General features: G+C 40.3%; 2 protein-coding genes and 1 long non-coding RNA gene across 5 annotated transcripts in view; 2 read left to right on the forward strand and 1 right to left on the reverse strand.

Moving 5' to 3' along the window:
* The first annotated feature begins 2,557 nt into the window (after positions 1 to 2,557).
* LOC135091027 (guanine nucleotide-binding protein subunit gamma-1-like) lies at positions 2,558 to 14,042 on the forward strand. Its single transcript, XM_063988348.1, has 4 exons — positions 2,558 to 3,025; positions 3,901 to 3,999; positions 6,216 to 6,318; positions 8,828 to 14,042. Exons 1-3 carry the CDS (start codon positions 3,008 to 3,010, stop codon positions 6,315 to 6,317), a joined length of 219 nt encoding a protein of 72 aa, XP_063844418.1. The 5' UTR covers positions 2,558 to 3,007; the 3' UTR covers position 6,318; positions 8,828 to 14,042.
* A 650-nt stretch (positions 14,043 to 14,692) lies between these two features.
* On the reverse strand, positions 14,693 to 27,328 carry LOC135091022 (uncharacterized). Its single transcript, XM_063988342.1, has 7 exons — positions 27,176 to 27,328; positions 20,877 to 20,958; positions 19,380 to 19,488; positions 17,867 to 17,986; positions 17,228 to 17,525; positions 16,652 to 16,959; positions 14,693 to 16,084 (listed from the first exon to the last, which is right to left on the reverse strand). Exons 2-7 carry the CDS (start codon positions 20,956 to 20,958, stop codon positions 15,862 to 15,864), a joined length of 1,140 nt encoding a protein of 379 aa, XP_063844412.1. The 5' UTR covers positions 27,176 to 27,328; the 3' UTR covers positions 14,693 to 15,861.
* Positions 18,058 to 27,533, forward strand: part of LOC135091030 (uncharacterized) — a 58,668-nt gene continuing 49,192 nt past the window's right edge. For all 3 annotated transcript variants that reach the window (XR_010262250.1, XR_010262251.1, XR_010262252.1), the window contains exon 1: positions 18,058 to 19,657. This is a non-coding gene — a long non-coding RNA (uncharacterized LOC135091030). The remainder of the gene's footprint in view (positions 19,658 to 27,533) is intronic.

Genomic DNA, 27,533 nt, shown 5'->3' on the forward strand with positions numbered 1-27,533 from the left:
TCTTACACTCAAGGTTTCTTTCCCTCACGTATTCAGGAAGCTTGTCACTCATCCTGTTACTCATCCTCTCGTGCACTCCTTCATTCACGCCTTCACTCCCTCATGATGACGCAGGAAACCCCATCATGAGTTGTGCGCGTGACTTTTTATGGTTTAACTAAAACGTGTTCGATGCGTGGAAGGTCAATAGAAGACTCTGCTTACATTAGTCATTTCTTTTTATTTTGTATATATGTTTATTTATTCATTCTACCACTCTTTGCGGAGTGGTATGCTGTGCGTGTTTTTATCTCTATTTTTTTTTTCAAACATTGTTCGGTTCCCCCTTACACATGATAACTAACTGACTGACTAATAACTTACTAGCTAAATGACTAACTAACTGACTGACTGACTAACTGACTAATTGACTATCTAATAAACTAATAACTAATTAACAAAAGTGATCAATTAGCTTACAAAAATTAATAGAAACATTAATACAACCCTTTTACATGACCAAATTAATAAAAATCCCTTGAAAACAAAAACAGATGATCACTTTAAAAACCATCTCGACATTATTGGAATATGTTTACATCCGGAGCAGCAGCAGCAGCAGCAGGAAGGAAGACAAGATTGTGCTCCCGTTCTGGTCACTTCTCAGGTCAATATCCCTCCTTCTCCTTATCCTTTACCTAACTTGACACCCTCCATAGATACAAGTGTTCCAGGAGAGTAGGTAGGGAGGAGGTAGTGATTATTAAGGCCTTTGTAGTGTGATATATGGGTGATTTATATAGGGCACCCTCCCGATTTCCTGGGACGCCATAGTTTTTTTTTTTTTCTTCTATGGGAACGGTATTTTTTTTTTCAGTAATTGAATAGCTACATTTTTCATTTTGATGTATATGATGAGGTGTATGGATTGTTTTTATTGGTCATCAAATTGTGTTTGGAACTGTGCCATAGTTTGTTTTTGGTAGAATGTGCATATAATATTATTCTTTTGAGGGGTAAATCTTACAATCTTACCAGTAGCGGCTTATACTTTTATTGCTGTCCTTCTCCAGGAGAGACAAGGCTGATGAGAAAGCAGGGTTTTAGGGTGGGGGAGGTCAAAATAAGTCAAATCCAGAAAACTTAAAAGTCTATAGAGAAAAACCGCTATTGGAAAAAAATCTTTAAAGAATAGTTATCAAACAGGGAATATCCGACCCCCCCCACCTTCCCTTCCATTATGGGATGTTAACCTTGCTAATTTTGGGGCTGCCTCATATCCCCTGCTGCTCTAACAGGGTGGGCTTTGCTCCACCCTATACACTAACCCCTTAAGGACACTAACCTAACCAGGGGGGAGGGCTTTATCCCTCTGGGCTCCCTGTCAAGGACAGTAATCTAACCTAGCATAATATTACTGGGGGCAAGGGCTTTTCCCCCCATGGACTCCCTATTAAGGACACTAACACTGAGAGAGATCTTGGTTGTTTTCATGATTCCAGTTGTGGCTTATGCAGTGAGTCTTGTGCATTGTTAATAGGAATGACATGCATTTTGTGTTTTGTGTTGCAGGTTCCTGACGGGCCTTGTGCATTGGTTTGTGACGTGCACCCACCACCAGCAAGATTGTGCGAACGGCAGTTGAATACACACTCAACAACATTATGATGGATCAGGTGTGTGTGTGTGTGTGTGTGTGTGTGTGTGTGTGTGTGTGTGTGTGTGTGTACATATTTACCTATTTGTATTTAATGTTATGACCCCTGGCTTGTTATCCCCTGTGTGTGTGTGTGTGTGTGTGTGTGTGTGTGTGTGTGTGTGTGTGTGTGTGTGTGTGTGTGTACTTTACAGCATTTTAGTGTGCATAGTGGACACACATGCTAGAGGTGTAGCAGTGAGTGTGGCCAGGACTGCTGTGGGGGCCAATTGACCACTTCCTCATCCTCCCTTTGTCCCTCTTCCTCCCTGTGTCCTCCCTTGTCAACTCACTGACTTGTGTTTCTTTTTCTTGATCCATTTTCATCTTAACTTGGTGAGGAATTTGAGTGATGGCTGCATTTTCTTTTCTTGTATTCTTAAATGTGCTAAGAATTTTCATATTTGATTTTTCTTTTCACTTCTGTTTTATTTTATTTTATTTAATATGTTAAGGGTTTTAATAGTTGACTTTTCTCTCCTTAAATATGGCAAGTTTTAATGGTTGTCTTTCCTTTTTTTTTATTTTCTCTTATTTATTATGTGAGGAAGGCTCAGAAAAGCTATTTGACTTATCTTGACAACTAACACTCATTATACCTTCCTTGCAATGATTATTAGCTTTGTGAAGACTGACTGGCAGTGGTAGTGATAGTAGTGGTGGTGGTGGTGGTGTAGGTGGAGGGGGAGGACCAGTCAGTCAAAAATGTCATCCATAGAGGCATTCTGACAACTAACACTCATTACCTTGGAGTGATTAGTGAAGATGGTGGTGGTGGTGGTGGTGTTGGTGGTGGTGGGCCAGGCAGACAGTCCGTCAGTGGGGGCAGGAAGGAAGTGAGGGCATTGAGAGAGACCAGTAGGATGGATGGGAGTCAGTGTGTGGTGTGAGTCTGGGCAGAACTCTCACTGGTGCTTACTTTCTAATTTTCTAGGCACACACATACAGGAAATCACACACTGTCACCATTCATGTTTTCCCCAATTAGTCTTTTACCTTCAGGGCCTCAGATGCTGTGCTTGCCATCCTCTTAAACTCCTGTGTGTGTGTTTCATTTTACAGTCTCTGTGTGTAAGTGATGTCTTGTCTTTCATTTCCTTGATTTGCAAACTTTGGACTCATCTACTTAAAAAAAAAACAAAAAACATTATATTCTACCATTAAATATTGACACACACACACAGTACAATATTTTGCTCTTGATTTCCTGGATTTGCTGATGCTGCAGGACTCTCATCTACTGAAAACAACATTGGATATACACTACTATTAAATATTTACTTTTTCATACACACACACACACACACTCTCTCATTACTCTGAGCCGTCATCATGCTGTACAGTCGACAAGTAAGTGGTAATAATCCTCTCCTTTCTCTCCTTTTCTCTTCTTTTGTCTCTTTCCTCTTCATCACTTCTGCAACCATTACCATTATTTCTCTCCTATCCTGTTCTCTTCATCCTTTTCTCTTCCTCCTATTCCTCTTCTTCACCATTTTTGCAACCATCACTATTATTTCTCTCCTGTTCTCTTTATCCTTTTTCATCTCTTTCTCCTCCTTGTTCTTCACCATTTTCAAAACCATCATTATGTATTTCTCTCCTGTCTTGTTTTCTCCTTCTTCACTGTCACCACCATTTCTAGCCAATAATGTCTTTGTTTCTGAACTCAATCCCCATCTCCTTGTCTTCTCACCCCAGCAACCTATTGTTCAGGAAAGGGCCAGTAGTAGAAGAGGAAAGGGGGTTTAGTCTCACCCTGACCTTGTGACTTCCCATGTTTCAGTGGTTTCTTCAAAGTCTTGGTGACTGTGTTCAGGAAGTGGCCAGAGTGAAAAGAGAAGAGAGAGATAGAAAGAAATCATTACAGGAAGTGACCAGATTTAAAAGAAAGGGGAAGAGAGAGAGAGAGAGAGAGAGAGAGAGAGAGAGAGAGAGAGAGAGAGAGAGAGAGAGAGAGAGAGAGAGAGAGAGATAAGAGGAATTATTGTGTTATTTTCTTTTCCCCTCTTGATTATCTATTCAGGAAGTGACCAGATTTAAAAGGAAAGGGAGAGATAAGATGAATTATTGCTGTTTTCTCTTTCTCTCCCAGATATCAAATCAGGAAGAGACAAGATTTAAAAGGAAAGAGAGAAATTAGAGGAACTATTACTATTTTCTCTCTCAGATATCAGGACAGGAAGAGAGAGAGAAGGTGATTATTGTACTTTTCTCTTTGGCAGATGTCGAGTCACCAACAGCTGCGAGTGCTAGTAGAGCAGCTGCAGAGAGAGGCTAACATAGACCGCATGAAAACCTCGGACGCAATCAACCACCTGAAGGTACGTGCTCCCTCCTTCTCCCTGTGCCTGTCCTTTCATTTGCTGGTGTGTAGGGCAGCACCTCAGTGGTTTACCAAGTCACATTGAGGTTGGAAGTCCAGTTGAGCAGGTTGTTTAGAGATGAATAATGATTTTCTGAATGAGTTATGCTTTTTGAATAAAAAAAAATAATTTGTAAGCCAAAAGTTAAGACAGTTCCTTTTGTAATACTTGAATAAATTGTCAAGGGGAAAAGTAAACTGTGGAAGTTTAGTGTGTTACTCGGTTATCGAGTTTGAGTTTGAGACAATGACAGAGGAAGCAAACAGTAGATTATCACTTGGAGAATTTAAGATTTGTGGGAAATACCAGACTGTGGAAGTGAGTATTGTGTGTTATTCAGTTATCGAGCTTGAGCATGAGATGGATAGAGGAAGCAGACAGAGAGAGGAATGAGGAAGGAAAAAAACAAACCGTGGAAGTTCATACAGCATCTTATTCAACTTTAAACCTTAAGTATGAGACAGAGAGAAAAATGAAGAAGGAAAAAGTAATCCATGAGAGCTACTATGACATGTTACCTGACTATTCCTGCATCTGCATGAGACAGATAGAGGAAGCAAACAGAAAAATGAGGGAGAGTAACAGATGTGAGAGGAGTGACATGACAGATGGTTTGAGGAATGGTGCTGTCTGGGGAAGAGTCATGAATTGTGTGTTGGTGTGTTTGGATGGGGCTCACTTGGTGCATGACTCCTGCGCATGTGTCTGGCCGGTGCATGCTGGTGTGGCTGGAGGGGCTCGTCACATTAACAGATGTGGATTGGATGTGAATGCCATGCAGGTTTTGTTTCAGATGGAATAGTTATGATAGAGGTGATTACAAGATTAGGATGCAGTATATCAGTAAGTGTGGGATGTATGTGTGTGAAGGTGTATTAACTTTTAACTGGAGGTGATTACATAGGTGAAAGTGCATTAATAAGTATGGTTGAAGTTAAATATTATCTACACACCATTCCTATGAACACAAAGAATATTTAACATATGCATGATGAGTATCCTTTAAGTAAGCAACATCGTGTGAAGGCGCAGTAACTTTAAGAGCTATGAGTAGATACATATGTGGGGGTGCAATAACTTCAGTAGGTGTAGGAAGATGTATATGTGGAGGGTGTTGTGAAGTGTAGGTACTGTGTGTGTGTAATTCTTATGAGGATAGATATCTTCAAGGGTGTGGATGTGTCTACTGCACCTACAATAGATATACTGTGATAGATAGATAGATAGGTTGATATTTTATTGATCACAAACTTGTAAAACTGTAAAAATCAAATTAAATTTAAAGAATTATATTTATCCTGCAATATTCTTGTGCATTCTATGGCTGTTTCTTCTGTGTCCCTCTGCTTGGACACTGCAAAGGGGTACAGCCAAAGCTCACTGTAGTAATGTTGGGTAGGCAGAAGAAACAGTGATAGCTTACCCATAGGAGGCAGCAGGGGTAAGAAATGAGACTACAGTAATGATGATAAGCTGGGTATCTTTAAGGAACAGTGTAAAGGGGTGTGGCTTGGCAGAAGAAACACAGTGATAGGAGGCAGTAGGGATAATGAATAAACCTGGTATTTGTAAGGGCATGAGGAAAGGGAGGAGAAACAGTAGGAGGCAGTAGAGATAGGGAATGAGGCTCTGAAGGGTGACATGCTTGGGATGACAGGAAGTGGTAAGGACTTGAGGTAAGGAAGAGAGGTGGTAAGGCAGCAGTGGTAAGGAATGATGCTACAGTAGGAGGAAGGAAGTGCCAAGGACATAAGGTAGGGTGGGAGGAGCAGAGTAAGAGGCAAGTGAGATGAGGAATGAGGCTATGTAAGAATGACAAACTTGCTCTCTATAAAAGGCATTGTTAAAGGCTTGAGGTTACAGCTGATGCCATAATAGATTGTTGGCTGGGCAGGAGAAACAGAGTAAGAGAGAGTAATGGTAGAGAATGAGATCACAGAAGAGTGTAGGAATGACAGGCTTGGTATTTGTAAGGGGCAGTGTTGAAGGCTAGGCAGGAGAAGCAATGATAGTTTACCAGCAGGAGTGACAGGCTTGGTATCTATAAGGGGCAGTGTTGAAGGCTAGGCAGGAAAAGCAATGATAGTTTACCAGCAGGAGTGACAGGCTTGGTATCTATAAGGGGCAGTGTTGAGGGGTATATCTGCAGCTCACTCTACTAATTGTTGCAACAGAGGTACATCTCAGAGCACGAGGCTGAGGACTGCCTTCTCATCGGCTTCGCCTCTCAGAAGGCAAATCCATTCAGGGAGAAGAGCTCCTGCACCGTCCTGTAATGTAAGCTCTCTCTCTCTCTCTCTCTCTCTCTCTCTCTCTCTCTCTCTCTCTCTCTCTCTCTCTCTCTCTCTCTCTCTCTCTCTCTCTCTCTCTCTCTCCTCTCCCTCTCTCTCTCTCTCTCTCTCTCTCTCTCTCTCATCTGTGAGGTTTTACAGACATTTTTATATTCCTGCTTAGTCTCTCATTGTATACTAGTGTTTAGCAAGCATTTATTGTATAGATAATCTGCTGCTGCTGCTGCTGCTGCTGCTGTGATTATTATTATTATTATTATTATTATTATTATTATTATTATTATTATTATTACTTATTTTTGTCAATGTACATTTAGTTGTGCTTGGTAGTGCTTGAGGCATCATGATTCGGTGAGTTATGGAATGCATGTGTTGGAACTAATGGGTTTTTGTAACATTTATCTTAATTGCTTCACATCCAGTGTTGTTAAGACACCAAATTGTAATCCATTTGTACGCAAGAGTGTGAGCGTTAATTCTTGCGCCATGGATCAGTGAGGTACAGAATGCATGTGTTGGAATTAATGCCTTGCTTTTGTCACTTCCTGTATGATTTATGCTATTCAGTTGTATTCCATTTTTAATGAGGCTTTAATTCTTGCATCATGATTGGGTGTGGTACAGGATGCATGAGTTAGAATTAATGGCATTTTGTGACATTTCCTGTACCTTCTTCACATCCACCATGATTTAATATAGTGTCCAATTGTATTCCATTATTACTGAAGCATCAATTCTTGCCACATTTATGCTGCTTGAGACAATAGACTTGCCTATGAATTTTTGCTCACATTTCTAAATTATTCATGGATTCCTAATTATGACTATTGGTTATTTATATTGTATACCAGCTCCTAAGTGCTCTATGTATACTAAACTGTGTGTGTGTGTGGGGGGGGAACTTTCCATTACCCACTTGTTTTGTATGGCTTGCATTGGTTATACTAATAGTGCTGTATGTGTGACTGGGAGAGTGTTTTTAAAGCTACAGTTGTTCTCTGTTCTGGCTTTCATTAATGCATGTGGTTAGTTTGCTGGCTGCTGTTTGTTGTGATGGATTTGAGGTGACAGGTTGAGGAGACGCTGAATTGTAAGAGACGTGTAAGAAGTGATAGTAGAGGAGACACATACAGATTGTTAACCTTTACAATAAGAGGTGATAGATTGAGTTGATCCCTCAGTGAGATAGACAAGCACACACAGATTGTTAACCTTTACAGTAAGTTGTGATAGATTGAGTAGATCCCGTAGTGTAACAGACAGACACACAGATTGTTAAGCCTTACAATAATAGGTGATAGATTGTCAGTCTTATAAGAGGTGATAGATTGAATAAGACCCCTCAATGAAGTAGAAAGACATAAAGACTATGAGATAATGGGTAGATAAGTAGATTCCTCTGTGAAATTGACAGATACACAGATACTCAACCCTATACAAGGTGTTGAAGTGTCAGGCTTGTAAGTGATGATAGAACGAGAAGTAGATCCAGTAATGAAGTGAACACAGATTGCTAGCCTTTACACTGTACAAAGTCACATTTAATTAGTCACTGTACCATGCAAGCTTGATTCATAGATCTTGTCTTATAACATTGTGAAGACTCAGGGTAGTGACTAGTTATTTCATGGATGTGCAGAGAAGCAAGCCATAGGGAAGGAAAAATTGTGAGATATAAGGGATTTATAGGACAAACTATTCTAGACTTGGTTTGAAAGTTTTCCCTTGAAATACTGTGAAGGATCAGGATAATACTTATTTCATGGGTGCACAGAGAAGCGGGATGTACTTAGAAAAAAAATGGAGGATATAAGTTATGTGTAGGGCAAACCACTTCATCCATTCCAAGCCCATGAGAGAAGGAAGGACAGACTTAATGATAACTTACACAGACAGAAGAAGAGAAGGCCAGAGAGGAGCTGCCTGATGGAGTGAAGTCAAGGTCATTAGTCAATAACGTCCTGTGCTTCTACTGTGCTTTGTGTTCTCAGGTTCTCTGATCCATGTGAGTCTAGACCATGGCACAATACATTCTTAGCAGATCAGAGGACTTGAGGTTGCTGGGAAATTAGTGAATGTTTAAAAAAAGCTTGATTTGAAATTATTATGTCCCTTTGAACTAACCAAGAGTAAAACATAAGTTGAAATGGTGAGGAATGAAGTTTGTATAACCACGTTTTCAAATTGTCAGAGTTTAATCCATGGTCAGTTTGTGGTTGCAGAGATAAAGGCATTTCACAAATCCATCTTTTTGAAATGTCTGCAAGTACAATCCAACCATGAATAAAACACTATTTGAAAAGGTGAAAAAAACAAAAATTAGATTACCACTTTAACAAATTATTGCATGTTAAATTGTGGTTGGGGAGGTAAAACAGTTTCAGATCAAGTCTATAATTTTTAAAACTGTATAAAGTGCAGTGGAAGCTAATGCAGTACGTTACTGGACTAATGACGGTGGTGGTGCGAGAAGTAATGAAGGACTGTGCTTGCAGGAATATGTGAGGGAACACCAGAAGGATGACTATCTCTGCCACCCTGCCAGAAACCCCCGGGCCAACCCATTCCGTGAGAAGACCCTTTGCCAGATTATTTAACCCCTCGTGCTGTCTTTAGTTCATTGCCGTGCCGCCTTCGCTGTATATGTTGTAGTGTTTCTAGCGGTCAGGAGGTTTTTACGAGTCTTTAGTTTGTGTAGAAGATTCTGTTTAAGTACAGAGGGAATGATTTTTTTGTCATGAAAGAGATTTTTTTTCTGTGTGTGTGTGTGGATGGGTGGGTGGTGAGGACTCCACTTACAGTGGGAATAATTTATGCTCGACTTATTTTATTGCTGAATGTCTGTTGTGTTGTGCTGTGTTTTCTGCATCACAACATTTTAAGGAGTCTTGTTTCTTTTAGTTTGAGTGATTGAGTGTCATTTCCCTTTCAGCAATGATGGAGTGGCTTATGCAGGAGTTATTTTATCGATGAATGTCTGTCGTGCTTTATGCGTCACAAAATTTTTAAGAGTCTTCATTTAGTTTGCATGAGTGAGTGAGTGAGGATTCCCTTTCAGCACCAAGGGAATGACTAATACTGGAGGTTTTTTATGGATGAATGTGTGTTAATGTTTTCTGAGTCACATCTTGAGGTTTGCTGTGTGAGGAGTGATTGCCAGTGAGTGAAGAAGAGTCTGTTGTGTTTTCCAAGTCACGCATCAAGGTATTCTATGTGAGTATTGAAAAAGTTTGTGTGGTTGTAAATAATTTTGTCCTTTATGTTTTGAAGGTCACATAAATACTTATAGTGATTGTATTATAAGGTTCATGTCACAATTACCATGTATGCTCCTTCAGTCAGGAACACAGGCTTAAGTATCTTGTGGTTGCTATGTGTTGAAGGTTTAATGCAGCCTATTATATGTGTATGTGTGACGTCTTTGTGGGCAAGGAATGCTGGTTGAGAATTAAAAGAAGAGGTGATAATTATTGCATTTGCTTATCAAACACTTTCTTCCTATTTTGCTCTGTTCTTTTAAGCTTTCCTTCTTACTTATCTCCTTGTTCCTTACTTGCTTTTCCTTTTTATTATTTTAAGTTTATTTTCATATTTCTCTCTGTCTCCTGCTTTTTTTTCCTCTCTCTCTCTCTCTCTCTCTCTCTCTCTCTCTCTCTCTCTCTCTCTCTCTCTCTCTCTCTCTCTCTCTTTCAAGCTGATTTTCACATTTCTCTCCTCATTCTCTACTTTATTTTCTCCTCTCTCTGTCCTTCTCTATCCTCTTTAACTAATTTCCACATTTTCTCTTCATCCTTTACTTTCTTTTCCTCTTTCTTTTCCCTAGACTCTTTTATGAAGTCTGTATTTTTTTTTTTTTTTTGTCTAGAAATGAAGGTTAAGACTGAAGGAACGGATAATCTGCCTTGATGTATTTTATTATTAAGTGTTTCTTCATACATATACATATTTGCACTCTCCTTTTTTCTTTCTTTGTAAACATGTTTGTGCTTGCTTTTTCCTTGCTTTATTTATTGAGCCTAAGGATTCACTAGCGACCTGTCAGTTGAGCAGCTTTATACTGGTTATGTGACGAAAGTTTGTTCTATATTTTTCATAGTCTATTTAAAACACTCTCACTCTCTTTCTCTCTCTGTATTTCTTATCTTTTGTGATGGAGGGTTTGTTTTCTTCATCTTCTGTTGTCTATTTAAAACATTCTCTCTCTCTTTGTTCTTCTTGATCTGTTTTATCGAGTCCTTTACAGATTTGTTGTGGAATGACTGATATGGGGATAAAAGTTTGCTGCTCTGTTTATCTTTTTCACTTTCTCCTTGTTGTTCTTTATCTGCTTTTATTGAGTCATTGAAGATTCACGAGCACCTTGTCAATTGCTAGGTTTGGAATGACTGGTCTTCTATTTATTCATATTTTTTGAGATATTTTAATGTTTTTTTCTCCTCAGTTGTAATCTCATAATATCACAAGTTCTTAGTGATTTATTAGCAGCATTTCACTGGGTTTGGAATGACTTTTGTAAACATCCTCACTTCTTTTCTCCTTACTTGTAATCTCTTATTATTGTCCTTATTAGCTCTAGCCTGTCTTTCTCTGTGTGTGGAATGGCTGGTCTTGGGGTGAAGGCTTGCTGCATCCTTCAAGGCTACACTGTTACCAAAACACTCACGCACAAACAAATCTCTTGACGAACACTAGCCGAGATCTCCAGCAAGGCACCACTACTATTACTACTATTATTACCAGTGTTGGTGTTGGGAAGGTTCTGGTTCCAAGGAATTAACTGTAAGCTCAAGGTTAGGATATCTGTTGTGGTTTAAATTTGATAATATAAAAACAGATTGTTGTCACCCTCATTAATATTACAGCTCTATATATAGTTTTGAACTTGTTGAATGTAGCAGGAGCATACAGAATATATTATATGAATAAAGATATATATATATACTTATATATATACACACACGCGCGCCTATTTAACGTTACTTGTACGGTTGTGGTCGGAAGTCTAGTAACCTGCTGCTCTTATTTCCAGTGTGTTTAGTGGCTTTCCCTCAATCTTGATCCTTTCACTGCTAATGACACATCTTTCATCAACCACAAGCCACTCTGACAGTTCCCTTATGTACATCAGCCTTATCTAAATATTATACTCGCTTAACAATGGGAAAATCAACTTTTAATCCCTCATCTTTCTTCTTATGGTGGTTGAAGAGATTTTGTTGCATAGTCTTCCTTCTCCCATATTTCCTCTCCTTTGATTAAGAAGGAAACACTAAGCACACTGGCAGTTACTGTGGCATATTGGACTGATGACTGTGGCTATACCTTAGATATTGTAGTTATTTCTAATCCCATGGCAGTGAAGGACATTCTTTGGTGTCTCTTAGTGGAGGTGAGGCAGACTGGCTATACTGAGCTGTTGTTTGTACCTGGGGAATTAGTTGTTGTGTTATATTTGTTTATCTTGGTGGATTTTATTGAGATATTTTGAGGTGAATAAATAGGGATTTACTGGTGTCTGTTGAGTTGAAATTGTAAGGTTTTATTGAGGTGCATACATTGAGCTAAATTGATGTTTTACTGAGTCTTTTTTTAAGTGAACTGATAAGAATCCACTGGGGTTTGTTAAGCTGAAATTACAAGGTTTTACCGAGTTATTGTGAATTGATCAAGTTTTCTGATTTTTGGAGATGAAATGCTGAAATATGTTGAGTTGAAGTGCTAAGGTGCTACTGAGGTATGTTGCAGTGATAAAGGTTTTCATATTTGAAGCTCAAATAACGAAGTTCTTCTGAAGTGTACTGAGCTGAAATGATAAGTTTTTGTTTTGTATTTTGACCTGAACTGATAGAAGATTCAATATTACTCCATACTTATTACCATCTTCAACCATCTTCCATAAAAGCATGATGTAGTTCTATTACACATAAGATCATAAGAAAATCGAGACTGCAAAAAGACAACTTGATCCACAGAAGGCAGCTCATGACATTAACTTTCAGATAACACCAATGATATTGTAATAATAGCAATAGCAGCACTAAGACTAGTAATAGCAATAGATGACATGCATATCTATGACTACAATATACAACTTCATATCAAACAAGTATTATTGCCTCTTAACTGATGTCATTCTTCTTTATAGTAATGCTAGAATGTCTGTTAATCTTCTTTTGCTGTTTGCCTAGTCATGTACAAGTCTCTCAATATATAACTATATATCAAACAAGTACTGTTGCCACTTAAGTTATGTCAGTTTTCTCTGTGGTAATGTTGAAATACCTGCCTGGCTTGCCCACAGTGAGCAGACACCATTGGATGTCTTTCTCTACCCAATCTGAGGGGCTTATAATTATAGTACAGGTGAACTGCAATTTACAAGCGAGTTACGTTGTTTAGAAATTTTGTAAAACTGAAGAATCGTAAACTAGAATCATACTTAGCTTTGGAATTTCTTCACTCACTGCATATTTAACCCCTCCACTCCAGTATAAATATCTTCCTATGTCCACCTACAACATTTTGGACACATGTGTTACAGTCTCTAGTAGTTTTGCAGCCTAAAAATGACAAAATTAATCCCATTACTCTTTTCTTTCTGTATCCATGCATTATTTTACAGTGCTTTCAATGTCACAGTCTCTTTTGAGTATGTTTCTAGATTTCCAAATGCAAATTATGCATAATACTCACAGTATTTTATAACCTCAAAAAAATTCACGAATCAAACTTCTGTAAATTGTGATTTGTCTGTATGTAGTATTTAATTGCTCTCCTCAGCACTCTTGTTTGTCACTCCCGGCTGCATCTCTCGTTGCCAGCACGTCTGTTCACTCCGTCACTTGGGTTCCCAGCAGAGCCGCTCGGAGGTGGCCTCGTCCCTCCGCCTCTCCAGTACTTACTTTTATTTATTAACGTTGTCTTCCAATTTAAGTATTCGAGATGTACGGAAGTTTCTGTTCCTGAGTTTTAAAGGGACTGTCTGTAACTAATGCTTGTGTTTGGTGTTCATGGTATGCGTATTATTGAGTTTGAGGCAGCTCATGTAACATCATTGAGATGTGAAGTATTTGAAAGTTTTTTTACACACACACACACACACACACACACACTGGAATTACATTTCATAGCAGCTTAGTCAAAACATATTAGATGAATTCGTGTAGTTGTATTTGTGGTTCTTCCTAATTTCTGCTGCATAAAAAGACAAAATTAACATTATTTTCTCTTTTCTCTGTGTTTGTGGAAGGAATTTTTACAGTGCTAGGAAGGTTAGTGAAGGATGACCATATTAGTGAAAGGGTTGAGGCTTTTTTGGGTTTCATTCCTGACTTAACACAGCACCATGTGACTGACATCTGCTGCTTTCTTGGCCTTTACTAATTAAGAATTAAGTGTGTGTGTTTGTGTGTGTGAAGAACTTCTATTTTGGTATTGTGAATGGAATCATGGGAAATACTGCTTAAAACCAGACATGATACAGATTACTGGAAATATGGTTAATCAAATATTGTAGGTAGCATATCGGAATTATGCACATTACACCAGGTCACATGAGATATTACTATTATATGTATGTTAAACTTGTTTGTTAGGAAAGTTGGGTTCTCTGGAGACTAATCTTGTGTAGCATGAGTTCTTGTTATTAGTACAGCAGCTGTAATACTCCTGCAGTGGTGTACATCAGTGTCAATAAAAAGTCGCTGGTTACCACATCTTTCCCTTCATGCCCAGTGAAGGAAAATGCATTCAGTGTTTGAGTCTGAGATGCTGAAAGGAAGGTTGTCGCTTTCCCTGCCCAGTGAGAGAAAATCTGGTTTAATTGAGTCTGGGATGCTGAAGTGGGCAGTAGAATATGGTTGGTTGTCGCCTCTCTTCCTCCTTATCTGGTGAAAGAAAATACAATTGGAAAGACCGTCTGTTTTGGAGTCTAGGATGCTGAAAGGAAGGATCAGTAAGAGATTGCTGGCGTTTGCCTCTCCCTCCTTATCCAGTGAAAGCAAATGCAGTTCAATAAAAGTCTGGTTATCACATCTTTTCTTCCCTGCTCTGTGAAAGGAAATGCAGTTGGAAAGGTGCTCTGTTTAATTGAGTCTGGGATGCTAAAATGAAGGATTAATGAAAAGTGGGTGTTGCTTCATTTCCTCTTGTCCAGTTAAAGGAAAAGCAGTCAGAAAATGCCCTGCTTCATCAGGAGTCTGGAATGCTAAATGTAAAGGCTGGTGAATAGGTATTGGGTATTGCCTCTCTCCTTTACTGCCCAGTGAATGGAAACACAGGAAATGGTGTCTAATTGAATCTTGGATGCAGAAAGGAAGGAAAGAGGAAGAGGAAAGAGTTTAGGATATGAAACCAGAATAACTTAAAATGATTGTTTATCTCTGCGACCAGCACAGGTTGACATGCCTTTATATTACTATAAATCAGTATCAAAGCTGCATAATGTATACATACAACTATACAAAAATGTATAATAGGTAACAGTACACAGTGTATAGAGAACTGTAATAAATAGGTTACTTAGGAGAACTAGAGAACTGTAATAACTTAGATAAACTTAGGATAAGAACTAGTGAAGAAAAAGGATTACAATAAATAGGTTAGTTAAGAGAGAAATACATACACTATAAATACTCTTAATACAGTATAGAGAGGATGGGGTGTGATTGAATAAATAGTGCATAAAAATAATGATAGAATCACAAGTAGATGAATACTATTGGAGAAAAGACAGAGGGCATGACAGAAAAATAAGAAGCTGTAGTGGGTGTGATACAGTTCAGTCTAACAATAACAACACAACCTTTCCTGTCTATTGAATCACAAGACAGCAAATATTATTGAAAAGAAAAAGAGAAAGAGTTACAAAGAAGAGTGTATGTATATGTGTGTGATACAATTAAGTTCAACAATAACACCCCTTCCTCTCTAGTACAAGATTTCCATTTGGCAACAAGTAGCTGAGCATCATCACTAAACTTAACTCAACAGGGACTTCCATATATAGCTCTGATGGCTTCTTGTGGCTTCCCTTATGTCCTTGTGTCCTTATGATCAACTCCACCAGGGGCCAATGGGGCTGAGAGTATGAGTGACGTGTGAGTGTGTGGTGCTTTAGGCTGCATGTGAGATTGCTGGCTTGGTATACAGGGGGTCCTCAAGTTACAATGGAGTTATGTTCCTAAGACACGTAAACTTATTTTCAGTGTGGGTCGGAGCCTAAAGCTTATAAGCACCTACAGTATGTTGCTCACCTGTGCTAATGTTATAGTACTGTAAAATCATAATCTAGGACATAAAAACATAACTACTGTACCTGTAAAAAACACATGGTGGACATACTGTAAACAAAAAATAATTAAGTAAATCAGTCACAAAAAAAAAGAAAAGTCAGCAAAGGGGGAATGTACAGCATTGTAACTATGAAATGGCTAAAGTCAAGACCATCATAATCCGAGGACTTCCTGTAGATAGATAGATAAACTCCAGCAGGACCACCACACCACACCACTCCACATAACATATTTATTCAAGGCAGCAGGTAATTCAGGGGCCACGGCAAGTTTTCCTTGTAAGGAATCCCATCAGGGTAGTGCTTGTGGATGTTATTGAAGAGATCCAGCATCTGCTCAGGTGTGGTGGGACAGGTGCTGTACAGTCTCTCACAGCTGTCAGGGGCACCGGTCAACCCCATGAAGGCAGCGTGTGTATATGGGTAGAAGGAGTACCGGCTCATCATCTGGTCCAGCACACTGTGGGGATGTGGGAGAGAAGTTTAATGATAAGAAACTTTCATTTGGTTCGCATTTGTTCATTGCTTGCTGCCCACAGCGCTTTACACAATCTTGAAGATGGAAGTGATTTGTTTAATAATTAGGAACTTTCATTTGGCTTAGGTTTGTTCATTGCTCATCACCTATAGTGCTGTACAAAATCTTACTTTAGTTTCTACTTATTTAATTTTGTCTGATGTGGTTCCCTTTAATGGATTCCTCCTTAGTGAAGTTGTATGTTTGAATGCCAAGACAAGACCAGCAAGTAAAGTAAGACTATACAGTAAATGTGTCAATGTTTGCTATTGTAACATCCCTCTTGGGCACTTCATAGATACACTGAGAAGTTGATCTGAAGGTGGGATGGATTCACCATGAGGGGCAGTGCAGTGTCTTAGACAGTGGGAACACACTGATTGTCAAGTCATAAGATAATTTTTGAGGTTTTGAAAATTATAACATCAATTAAATAATCACTTCATGGTACTCTATGGCAAGACATTTCACTAGAGTTGACTACTGTGACTCAGGAAATGTCTAGCTCACCCCATGAAGGTCCGGGAATTCGCTCCAGAGAGTAGGTCATCAAAAATGCTCCTCTTCTTCCTCCTGCCTAATCCACTGAGGAAATCCAAGAAGCCCCTGCGTTGTGGCCGCCGCCTGACAGGCCGCCTCCTGACAGGCTGCCGCCTGACAGGCTGCCGCCTGAGTGGCTGCTGCTGCTGCACCACCTGAGGTGCACTTGCTGCTCCGCTGCTGTCTGGTGATGAACTGCTGCTGTCTGGTGATGACACGCGGCTGGTGGTGTCAGGGCTCTCTCGGAATACTGGGAAGGCAACCTGGAACCCATCATTCTGAAGAGAAACACTTGAGTTATACCTTGTGCTGGTGAGCAAGTCAGTTCTTTAATGCTGTATACCTTTATCCAGACTTCCAGTGTATGTAATGACTATAAGCTCCATTGAGAGAAGGGGACGGAGATGGTTAGTGCCTGGCTATCACCTGAGTGTGGAAGGCAGGAGGGAGGAATGTAGGGATAACATGCTACACACCTTTACTAGACTATAAACTCCAATGAGAGAAGCAAATTGAGATAGTGTCCCTGTCTGGCTGTCACATTACCTGAGTATGGAAGCCAGGACTTGGGATGGCAGGGTTCTGGAAGGTAGGGTTCTGGAAGGTAGGGTTCTGGAAGGCAGAGTTCTGGAAGGAGGGGATAACCTGCCCCAAGGTTTGTTGCAGGGCTGGGTTCTGCACCAAGCCCTGTAACCCTTGACCCCCCACCAGGGTCTGTAACCCCTGCTGCAGGATTCCAGGGTTCTGTGCCAGACCTGAGAGGCTCTGTTGGATGGTGGTGGGGTCCAGGATGAGTCCCTGCTGGAAGGTGGGATCAAAGCCTGGAATCTGCCCACCTGGGAATCTGAGGAGGAGGAGGAGAAAGAGCACTAGTAGATGTGTGTCCTTGTGCCATCGGTTGTGATGTGATGCATTGTGGTGAGAAGGGCAGACCTGCACATCTTGGGTGAATTATGTAAAGAACACAGTCTTGGGAGTCATAACACCACGTAATAATAGTGATGATAGTAGTAGTAATGTGTAAAAAAAAAAAAAAAAAACAATATATATCAAGGCATTTCCACGAACCACAATGCAACAGACCATTAAAGTAAGACATAATAAGACATTTCACCAACACTCTCTCTTCCCTCAGGCAGGAGTGGCAGACAAAGACAGACAGATTCCCCACAGCCTCACACTCACTCAGGGTCAGAGGACGTGAACTGTGAGGAGGTGAGGTAGCACATGAGTCGCTCCATACACTTGAAGCGATCCACGTTTGGGATGGTGTCACGCAGGAAGATGTCCAGCCTCTCCAGGGCCCTGTGAGCAGAGAGAGATGGAGGCACCAGTTAAAATGTGGGAAAGGGAAGGAAGACGTCAGAATGGTGAGTGTTCCTGTATATCTTTATCTGCAGGACTTTCAGATGTAATGACTAGACACTAAAGAAGTAGGAAATAAGTCAAAACAGGGAGTGTTCCTGTATGCACACCAGTTTCTTAATGCTGTATATCTTTATCTCCAGTGTCTAAAACTTCAACGAAATAGAGGGACAGGGAGGGGTTCTATACATACATCAATACTATACATTTATCTGTTAGACTTTGTTACCGTTACTGAGAATACAGGAACATAAGAGAGCTGCATAAGGCCAGTTACTAAAACCATAAGAAAATTAGGAAAAGCTGCAAAAAAGCCATAAGGAAAGAAGCAAAAAAAAAAAAAAAAAGTAAAAAAGATCAAATAAAGAAAAAAAAAAAAAGGAAAGAAAAAGAAAAAAAGAAAAGGACCAAAAATAAAAAGAAGAAAAAAAAATAAAAGAAAGGAGAAAGGCAGGCAAGAAAAGAAAACAAGAGAAAGAAGGAACGAGAAGAAAGAAAAAAAAAATGAACAAATGATCCTTTAATGCAGCAAGTTAAGTAAACAGTCACCAATCAGTCACCAGTCTCAAGGCCACAGTCATCACCACCAGTCACCACCATTACTCTACACTACGTCAGGAGCGAACCACCGAAACACTACAAGAAGATTCTCTGCTTCACGAAGCGTCGGTCTCTCCTCGAAGCACAGAGTCTGCAAACAAGGTCAGCAGGACATTAGGTCAACAGTTAATTGTCATATTAGTACACTGCAAGAGGTCAGGTCAGGTTAGGTTAAGACAGGTCAGGGTAGCGTTTGTTTGTGTGTGTGTACTGCTTTGGCTGATGGTCATTTGAATACTTGAGTCATGTGAAGCTCCCTTATAAGTCAAACGTAGTCATATCAGCCAGCTTATGCTCAGAAACGCTTTGCTCTCTCACTACGACTGTTTTCAAAGGCCACAGAGATGCTTATCCGAATTCTCAAGAGTATTCCTCCAGTCAATAATGCAAAAATCTTGTTAACCTGCCACTAGAGCCAAGAAAACACCATTAACTTCCCGTGACACTGCAACTAGAGCCTATTGAGAGTGGAGGTGTGAGCAGGAGTACCGAAACTGTTATTCATTCACTCATCTGTTCGATCACTTTCTACCTTCACAGGTCCCACTCTTAGTTCTGAAGGCTGAGCGTGCGTGGCGTTGCGTGTTACGTGTTTAGTGTTTGTGTGAAGTGATGAAGTGAGAAAAAGAAGCGAAAAGTGAAGGAAACAGAGAAACATTATTCATATGAAGTGCTGAGGCGTTTTAGAAGCGAGAGGAAACGAAGGAAACACAGTAACAAGAGAGAAACTGACAAAAGGCCATCCTTCGTAAAACTGAAGCCATCCAGTCCTTGCCGGCGAACCCTGTGGTGCGGGGAGCCTCCATCCACGCCTTCTGCAGCGCCTCCGTCAGCTACCATGCCTGGAAGGACAAAACAATAAGACTACAGCTACCTGCCCTTCCCAGTCCACCCTTCCTACCTACCCGAGGACGACGCGCAGCTGAGGGTCAAGCCAGCGGGAGGGTGATAGGACGGCCGCCACCTCCTCCAGAAGACTATTACCTGAAGTACACGCGTTAGAAGCCCCAGGTGAGCTTTAGTCCCGTGTTAGTTAAGAGGAAGGGGTGAAGGTATGGGTGAGTCGTGAAGGGTCATGGAGGAGTAGGATAGGAGATGATGCAAGAGAGAGTAGATGAGAAGGAATGGTGATCAGAAACACGTGTAAAGGAAAATAAGAACAAATACCAAAATAAAAGTGAAAAAAAAAGAAAGAGTAATACATAAATATTCACGTAACGAATGGTGAGGGAGGAAGAAGAGAAAGAAAGACAGATAAAGAATGGTAGGGAGGAGGAAAGGGGAGGATGGGGAAGAATAGTGAGTGAGGAAAAAATGGAGTAGTGAGGAAGGATAAAGAGGAATGGTAGACAAGAGGAACAGGAAGATAATGCAGGAAGGAAGGGATGGAGGAAGAGGAAGGAAATGAAGAGGAATGGTGACGAAGGAGGAAGAGGAAAGAGAAAAGGAGATATGGTGAGGAAGGAAGAGGAAGAAGTGAAGTGAAGAAGAAAAGGAAGAAGGAAGAATGGCAAGGAAATGTCTGTCTGGAGGAAGAGGAGGAGGAGGTAGGAAAGCGTAGGAGGAAAGGAGTGGTGAGAAGAGGTATCCTTGAGAACGGAAAAAAAAAAAAAACTTGGGAGGAGGAAGAAGAAGAGGAGGAGGAGGAGGAGGAGGAGGAGGAGGAGCAAAGCTGGGTGAAAGTTTAGTAGGCAAGGAATCAGACAGGGAGAGACTGGAAGCTGTGAAGGGGAATGACTAACACACGTACGTACACAAACGGATACGCACACGGAACCGGAAAGGTAAATATGTATTGAGAGACAAACAGACGACATACAGACAGACAGACAGCCGTGCGTGCTTGAAAGTTTACTAGAAAAAGAAAAAAAAAAAAAGCGTAAAGTAAAATGTGAAAGTAGTGATGAATATTCAATAAAAACACATTATAGAAAAGAATAATTTATAGAAGGAATAATTTATGTAGTGCGCAAAAATTGATGGAAAAATATACCAAGAACAAACTTAATAATAGCGATGGTAATAATAATAACAGTAGTAGTAATAACAGTCCATCAAATAGCAGTGCAAAGAAAAATGTTAAAGCAAAAAGACGATTTAGAAAAGCATCATAGGTTTGTCCAGAAATTAATAGTCACCATCTGCAAATTAGTGAGGCTAGAGTTACTGAAATAGTCCATAACAGTAGTAATAATAGTAGTGATGATAGTAATAGTAGCCAAACACGTACCATCAGTATCTTTGGGTGCTGCACGTGTCCCCGTCAGGAGCAGACCCGCCAGCAGGAGGCGCGCGCCCCGCCACCGCCACATCTGTGAACCATAAACACTCATTAACATAAGGGAAGCTGCATGAAGCCATCAGGCCTACACGGGGCAGTCCCTGTATGAAGCGTGCCTACCTATGTATTTCCACCTATCATCCTCATCCATACATTTGTCTCATCTTTTCAAAGCTCCCTAATGACTCGCTATTAACGATCTGATTGCTGAGTCCATTCAATTCATCTACTACTTTTTTTGAGAACCAGTTCCTTCTTATATATATAAGCTCATTATTTCTTGTTCTGTCCTGATTACTGAGTTCCTTCCTGAATTACCAACACTTAAACACTTCTTATCACAGCATCCTTAAACTACTATTTGAAACCACCTTCCTTCACCACGAGCTACTGTGAGACTCTTCTTCTACACCCATCTCTGAACATTATGCTGGGTACAAATTGCCAAACCTATCCTTATAAACCCTTTCTTTCTTGTAGACGCTTTTAAAAGTTCATACATTGTTTTTAGTGTCGATGCATATTGCAGGGAAAAGGTTAAGTAAGGAACGTATCCCTGTTATCAGATAGAAATTTTGAGATTGAATTATTCCTGATTTTTGAGTTATTGGACAGTGTGGCCTTCGAAAACACTACTGCTTGTTCCTGCTCACTGTCCGGATCTTTTGCTGTTTCTTCTTACTTTTCCTCTCTCTTAGTAACCAAAATTTATGTATCATTCTTTTTTCTTCGATATATTAATTTCCAAATAAGTATTCTCCAGTCATGTCCTTTTCCTATTCTCCGCATGGCTGTTGTAATCTTACTTTCTCTTCCTCTCATCCTTATATTCTGGACGCCATGGCAGTATTTCAAATCATATTCCGCCTCTCACATCCTGAAACTACTAAAAAAAAGAGAGAAAAAAAAAACCCATTCATCGCGGTCATGTCAACATTGCAACCTTTAAGAGCTGAGTGCGAGATGTGTCCGTGTGTCGCGTGGGGAATACCAAACCGAAGACAGGAAGTGAAAGGGAAAGGAAGAGAGAGGAGAGAGAGAGAGGTGGACACGTGGTTTGGGCGGTGGGTGGGAAGTGAGAGGGGCTAAGGGGGTTTACCGGGGCTTTCACCTTTGCTCCCATGATGTCAGTCAGGCCCCGCAGCGGTAACCACGTAATCACCGAGACCAAATAGTTAAGCAGGTTCACAGCTACAGACCCCGCCTCAAACAGTTTTTTTTTAATGTCTTAACTAAAGGGTCATGTATCTTTTTAACCCTATGCTAAGCTTCCTGACTCTTCGTCTATTGAGAGAAGAGTGAATGAGGATATGATTGTATTGAAGTAATTAGTGTTTTCTGTCCACTGACTGCCTCAGACGGTCTTAACTTTTTAACCTCTTTCGGTGCTACACGTTCCAAACTTCCCAACTTTTTGTCTATTAAGAGAAGATTAAATTCTATAATTGTATTGGAAAGGTAATAAGAGGTGTTGTCATCTACAGACTCTGCCCCAAGTTATCTTTTCAACCTCTTGATTATGGCACGTTCCAAGCTTTTTTTGACCTTCTGTTTAGAGAATAGTAAACAATGATTTGTGGAGACGGAATAGCTTTATTTTTTACGTTACGTTAAAGAAAAAAATTATGCCCACAGTCAGTTTATTGGAACTACTTAACGGAAATGTATAGTTATCAGGAAAGAAAACAGAGAAAGGAAAGAAGGAAATAGGTGATCAGAGAAACATGTAAAGAAAAACAATACCAAAATATAAATGAAAAGTAAGTAAAACAAAGAAATATACATGTAACGAAAATATACTTATCAGAAGAATACAGAAAGGAAAGAAGGAAAGTGAATAATCCGGAAAACTTGTAACCAAAATAAACACAATTACCAGAATAGAAAGGAGGAAGTACAAAGATAATAAGAACTCTCTATTTAGGAATTTCAAAGGTCATTTCCGGTCACAGGTAAGGTGGCGACGTTGGGAGCTGACTGCTGCTTGTGGCATGCGGAGGTGACTGGCCCGTGTTTTGAAACGATCAGCTGTCTCGGATCGAACAATTATTAAAGGCCACATATGATAGGCTGTGTTCCCAAGACTATTTCTCCTGTCAGTAATGTAGAAATCTTATTAATTTCTTACTAAAACCGTAAAAACATCTTTAAAAACCTGTGTAACTACAACTACTAGAGCCTTTTTTGAATGTAGTGGAGGTGCGCCGCAGAAGTGTTTCAGAATACGGTTCAAATGCCTCGAGTTATGCACCTCCTCATCCCCGCAACACAGTGAAAGTTACACGCAACAACCGGATCACACACACACACACACAGACACACACACACACACAGGTAAATACGGATACGCAATGTTATTCAAGATGTTTCAATGGATGGTAATTTCGATGGTAATTCACGAAGAAAGAAATAAAACCGGGATGATGATATGGCAAGCGTAGGAGAGAGGAGGAGAAAAGAAATAGAGGGGAATAAAAGTAATAAGATTGGTTGTTAATTCTATATTCTCGTTATAAAATGGAAGAAGATAACTATGAAGGAAAAAGAATATGAAGAGAGAGCAAAGTATCAGGTTATAGAAAGGGGAAGGAGTGTCCGGGTATGGGTGTCCCTCTCTCTCCTCCCCCTCCTCCTCCTCCTGAGTGAAAGTAAGGACAAGATTCGTTTTCTCAACCATGTACCTCCTCCTCCTCCTCCTCCTCCTCCTTCTCTTTCTTCTCCTCTTCCGTCTTTTCCTGCTCCTCTTGTTCTGTTGTCTCCTCCTCCTCCTCCCCTTATTTCTTTCTTTCTCATTTTCTTATTTATTCATCTTCATTTCCTAGTTACTTGGTTTAATGTTTTCTTACTTCTTTCATCTCGTGTGATTTAATTTCATTCCTTTATTTACATTTCTCACAGTTTACATCTCACTCTTCCTCGCAATTTCTCCAGTTCTCTTTTTTTTTTAACCCTTTCTTCCTTCATTCATACATATTTACATCATTACGCATTGCATTTCCTCTTTCTTCGTCAGCCTTTTACAACCTCAAATAATTTTCCACTCATAAACATATCCACCTGAGCATTATACCCAGCCAAATGTAAGGTTTAGATAGATTAGACATTAGAAACTTCAAGAAGGCTAGCGTGCAGAAGGGCGTAGGTAGCGGAGGGAAAGCCAGGTGTAGGAGAAGGAGTAGGAGGTGTAGGAGTAAGAGGAGGAGGTGGCGAAGTTGTAAGCTTTGCCATGGAAGGAGTGAAAGATTATGTGTGGGATGCATTGTCCTCTTTCATGTGTGTGTGTGTGTGTGTGTGTGTGTGTGTGTGTGTGTGTGTGTGTGTGTGTGTGTGTGTGTGTGGAGTTGTCATTCACAGCACTTGTTTACATACACAAATGGATAGACACAAATAAACAAACAAACAAACAAACAAAAGAAAAAGAATAGTAATCTCTCTCTCTCTCTCTCTCTCTCTCTCTCTCTCTCTCTCTCTCTCTCTCTCTCTCTCTCTCTCTCTCTCTCTCTCTAATTACCCTTCTGGCAAGACAGGTGTTCTGTGGAAAGTTTTCGTTTTGTTTGTTTCCTTGTTTGTTGATTGAGTTTTGCTTTGATTCCCTTCCCTTTCCTCTAGTTCTTCTCTTCCTTCCTTCTGTAAACATTCTTAAATCTTCGTCTTTTCCTTCCTTCCATAAACCTTTGATCTTTTCTTTTCTTCCTTCCTTAAACATTCCTTGGTCTTTCTGTCTTCTTTCCTTTCTTCTTCCTTCCTTAAGCCTTCTTGTGTCTCCCTCCTTTCCTTCCTTCCATAAACTTTGAGCCTCCCTCTCTTCCCTTCTTCCATAAACCTCCTTTAGTCTTCCTCTCTTCCTTATTAAACCTTTGCATCTTTCTCTCTTCCTTCCTTCCATAAACCTCATCTTGTCTACCTCTCTTTTTTATTAAACCTTCCTCGAATCTTCCTCTCCTCTTCCTGTTTAGTTGGTCAAATCTCCAGCATCCTCCTCTTAACCACGTGGTCTTCATCTCATCTCATGGCCGGATTGAGTTCAGTAGCCCCGAATTCCGTTTTCTATGCTATCCTTTACTTTCTGCTCCTTTCCACGCCCACTATCCACCCACGCTCCCTCCCACGCTTCCTCTCACGCTTGCCAACTCCTGCTTTCATCTATTTTTTTTCTTTTTTACCTCAGTTTTCTCCTTTACTCTCGTTTCAAGCTTATGGAGTCACGCATCGCTCCCTCTCTGCTTCCGCACTACGCTTAAATCTGTACGAGCATTACCCATTTTCTGTAACGCGGGGAAAGTCTCTCTCTCTCTCTCTCTCTCTCTCTCTCTCTCTCTCTCTCTCTCTCTCTCTCTCTCTCTCTCTCTCTGGAATGAAAGAAGCCGGAATGGACTGGGAGAGGCTGGGATGGACTGGGAGAGGCTGGAATAGACTGGGAGAGACGGGAATGGACTGGGAGAGACAGGAATGGACTGGGAGAAGCTGGGATGGACTGGGAGAGACGGGAATGGATTGGTAGAGGCTGGAATGGATTGGTAGACGCTGGAATGGACTAAGATAGGCTAGGATGGACGGGGAGAGGCTGGAATGGATTGAATAACACCCATTTTCAGCTTGTTTCAGGTTTTCATACTGAATAACACACATGGTTTTCAGTGCTACGCCGTGTTACCGTTTTTCACACACGACTGCACCCCCGTTTTCTCTAAAGTGGATTCTCTCTCTCTCTCTCTCTCTCTCTCTCTCTCTCTCTCTCTCTCTCTCTCTCTCTCTCTACAGGAAAGGTTATTATTATTATTATTATTATTATTATTATTATTATTATTATTATTATTATTATTATTTTATTTATTTATTTATTTTTTCCTTCGCAGTGCATTTTTTTTTTATTTTTCTCCTTTTACGTTCTCTAATATTTTTTTTTACTTGTTTATTTTTGTCTATGTTTCGTCCTTATATTCTGTTTCATTCCCTTATTTTTCATCTACATATTCGCGTTTCTTTGTTTCTTCTTTTTCTTTGTTTCTCTTTTTCGTAACAATATTCATTAATCAAGTGTACGTATTTTTAATCTGCAAACTTATCATTATTTTTTTTCCTTTTCTACAATTTTTACTCTATTTTTATAACTCTCTCTCTCTCTCTCTCTCTCTCTCTCTCTCTCTCTCTCTCTCTCTCTCTATCTATCTCCGGGTCGTCACGGGGTTAATTAAAGCGACTCACCCCAAATAGCGTATTAATGGAGCCCTTCCGTGCGTCACCTCTGGTATAATAGACGGGAAGAATTGAACTAGTAATGATATTGTATGTGGCGGTGGTGGCGGTGGTGGTGGTGGTAACTGTTATTGTAGTTGTAGTAGTAGTAGTGGTGGAAGGATAAGGAGGAGGAGGAGGAGGAGGGAGGGAGGGAGGGAGGGAGGAAGGAAGGAAGGAAGGAAGGAAGGAAGGAAGGAAGGAATACATAGCAGTAGTAGTAGAAGGAGGAGGAAGAAGGAAGGAGTAGTAGTAAGAGGAGGAGGAGGAGGAAGATGGAAGAAGAAAGGATAAATAAAAGAAGAAAGGAAGAAAAAGAAGCAAGAACAGTAGTAGTAGTAGTAGTAGTAGTAGTAGCAGTAGTAGTAGTAGCTGTCATTGTAGTAGTAGGAGTTGCAATTCTGGTAGTATTTGTTCTCGTATATTGTTACCACACACACACACACACACACACACACACACACACCTGTTGCATTTTGACTAAGTTTCTCTCCAGGTAACGTTTTATTCAAGGCTCATTCACCTTCACTTTTTCTCCGATTTTCTCCCTCTTATGATTCCTCCTCTACCTCCTCCTCCTCCTCCTCCTCCTTTTACGCTTCTTTCTCTTGTTTGTATTCTTCATCTTTCACGATCTTTATCTTCATTTTTACTTTCTTCATCGTATCTCATTTTACGTCTCCTCCTCCTCCTTCTCCTCCTCTTTCTCTTCATCTTCTTTGTCTTTCCTCTTTCTAACACTCGATTTTTCTGACGAGAGCACAAAAAGAAAGAAAGAATGGAAGAAAATATAAAGATGACCACAAATTTACTGTTTTAATAAAGAGAAAAGATTATAGAAAGGATGTGATGGTGTTAATAGCAGTAGTAGTAGTAGTAGTAGTAAAGATAATAACGATAACAGTATTAGTAGTAGTAGTAATAACAGTTAATCCCAATAGGTCAACAGCCTAATAGTAGTAACACACACACACACACACCCACACATCGCTCACTCTCTCTCAGCCCCTTGCCTTTTACTCTCTGCTGGAACAAGAGGGAAAGTTGCCGGGTGGTGGTGGTGGTGGTGGCGGCCTGCAGGACCTCTAACTTGCGCCCGCTCTCTTCACTCCCTCACACCACACTGGCAGACTGAGACTGACTCGCTCTCTACTTCTCTCTCTCTCTCTCTCTCTCTCTCTCTCTCTCTCTCTCTCTCTCCAGCAGGGGAAAGTTGAAACGTTCTCCTATCACCTCCTCCTCCTCCTCCTCCTCTTCTTCTTCTTCTTCTTCTTCTTCTTCTTCTTCTTCTTCTTCTTCTTCTTCTTCTTCTTCTTCTTCCTCCTCCTTTCTCGCTCTTACTCTCTTCCGAGGCAGAGAGAGAGAGAGAGA

Source organism: Scylla paramamosain, chromosome 36 (genome assembly GCF_035594125.1).
Source record: "Scylla paramamosain isolate STU-SP2022 chromosome 36, ASM3559412v1, whole genome shotgun sequence".
NCBI lineage: Eukaryota > Metazoa > Arthropoda > Malacostraca > Decapoda > Portunidae > Scylla > Scylla paramamosain.

Coding starts and splice junctions, on each gene's coding strand:
- LOC135091027 (XM_063988348.1), top strand. Junction 4,000..6,215: donor ACGCAATCAACCACCTGAAG/GTACGTGCTCCC, acceptor TTGTTGCAACAG/AGGTACATCTCAGAGCACGA.
- LOC135091022 (XM_063988342.1), bottom strand. CDS start 20,958: ATGTGGCGGTGGCGGGGCGCGCGCCTCCTGCTGGCGGGTCTGCTCCTG. Junction 17,526..17,866: donor TTCACGTCCTCTGACCCTGA/GTGAGTGTGAGG, acceptor CCTCCTCCTCAG/ATTCCCAGGTGGGCAGATTC. Junction 16,085..16,651: donor AATTCCCGGACCTTCATGGG/GTGAGCTAGACA, acceptor ACATCCCCACAG/TGTGCTGGACCAGATGATGA.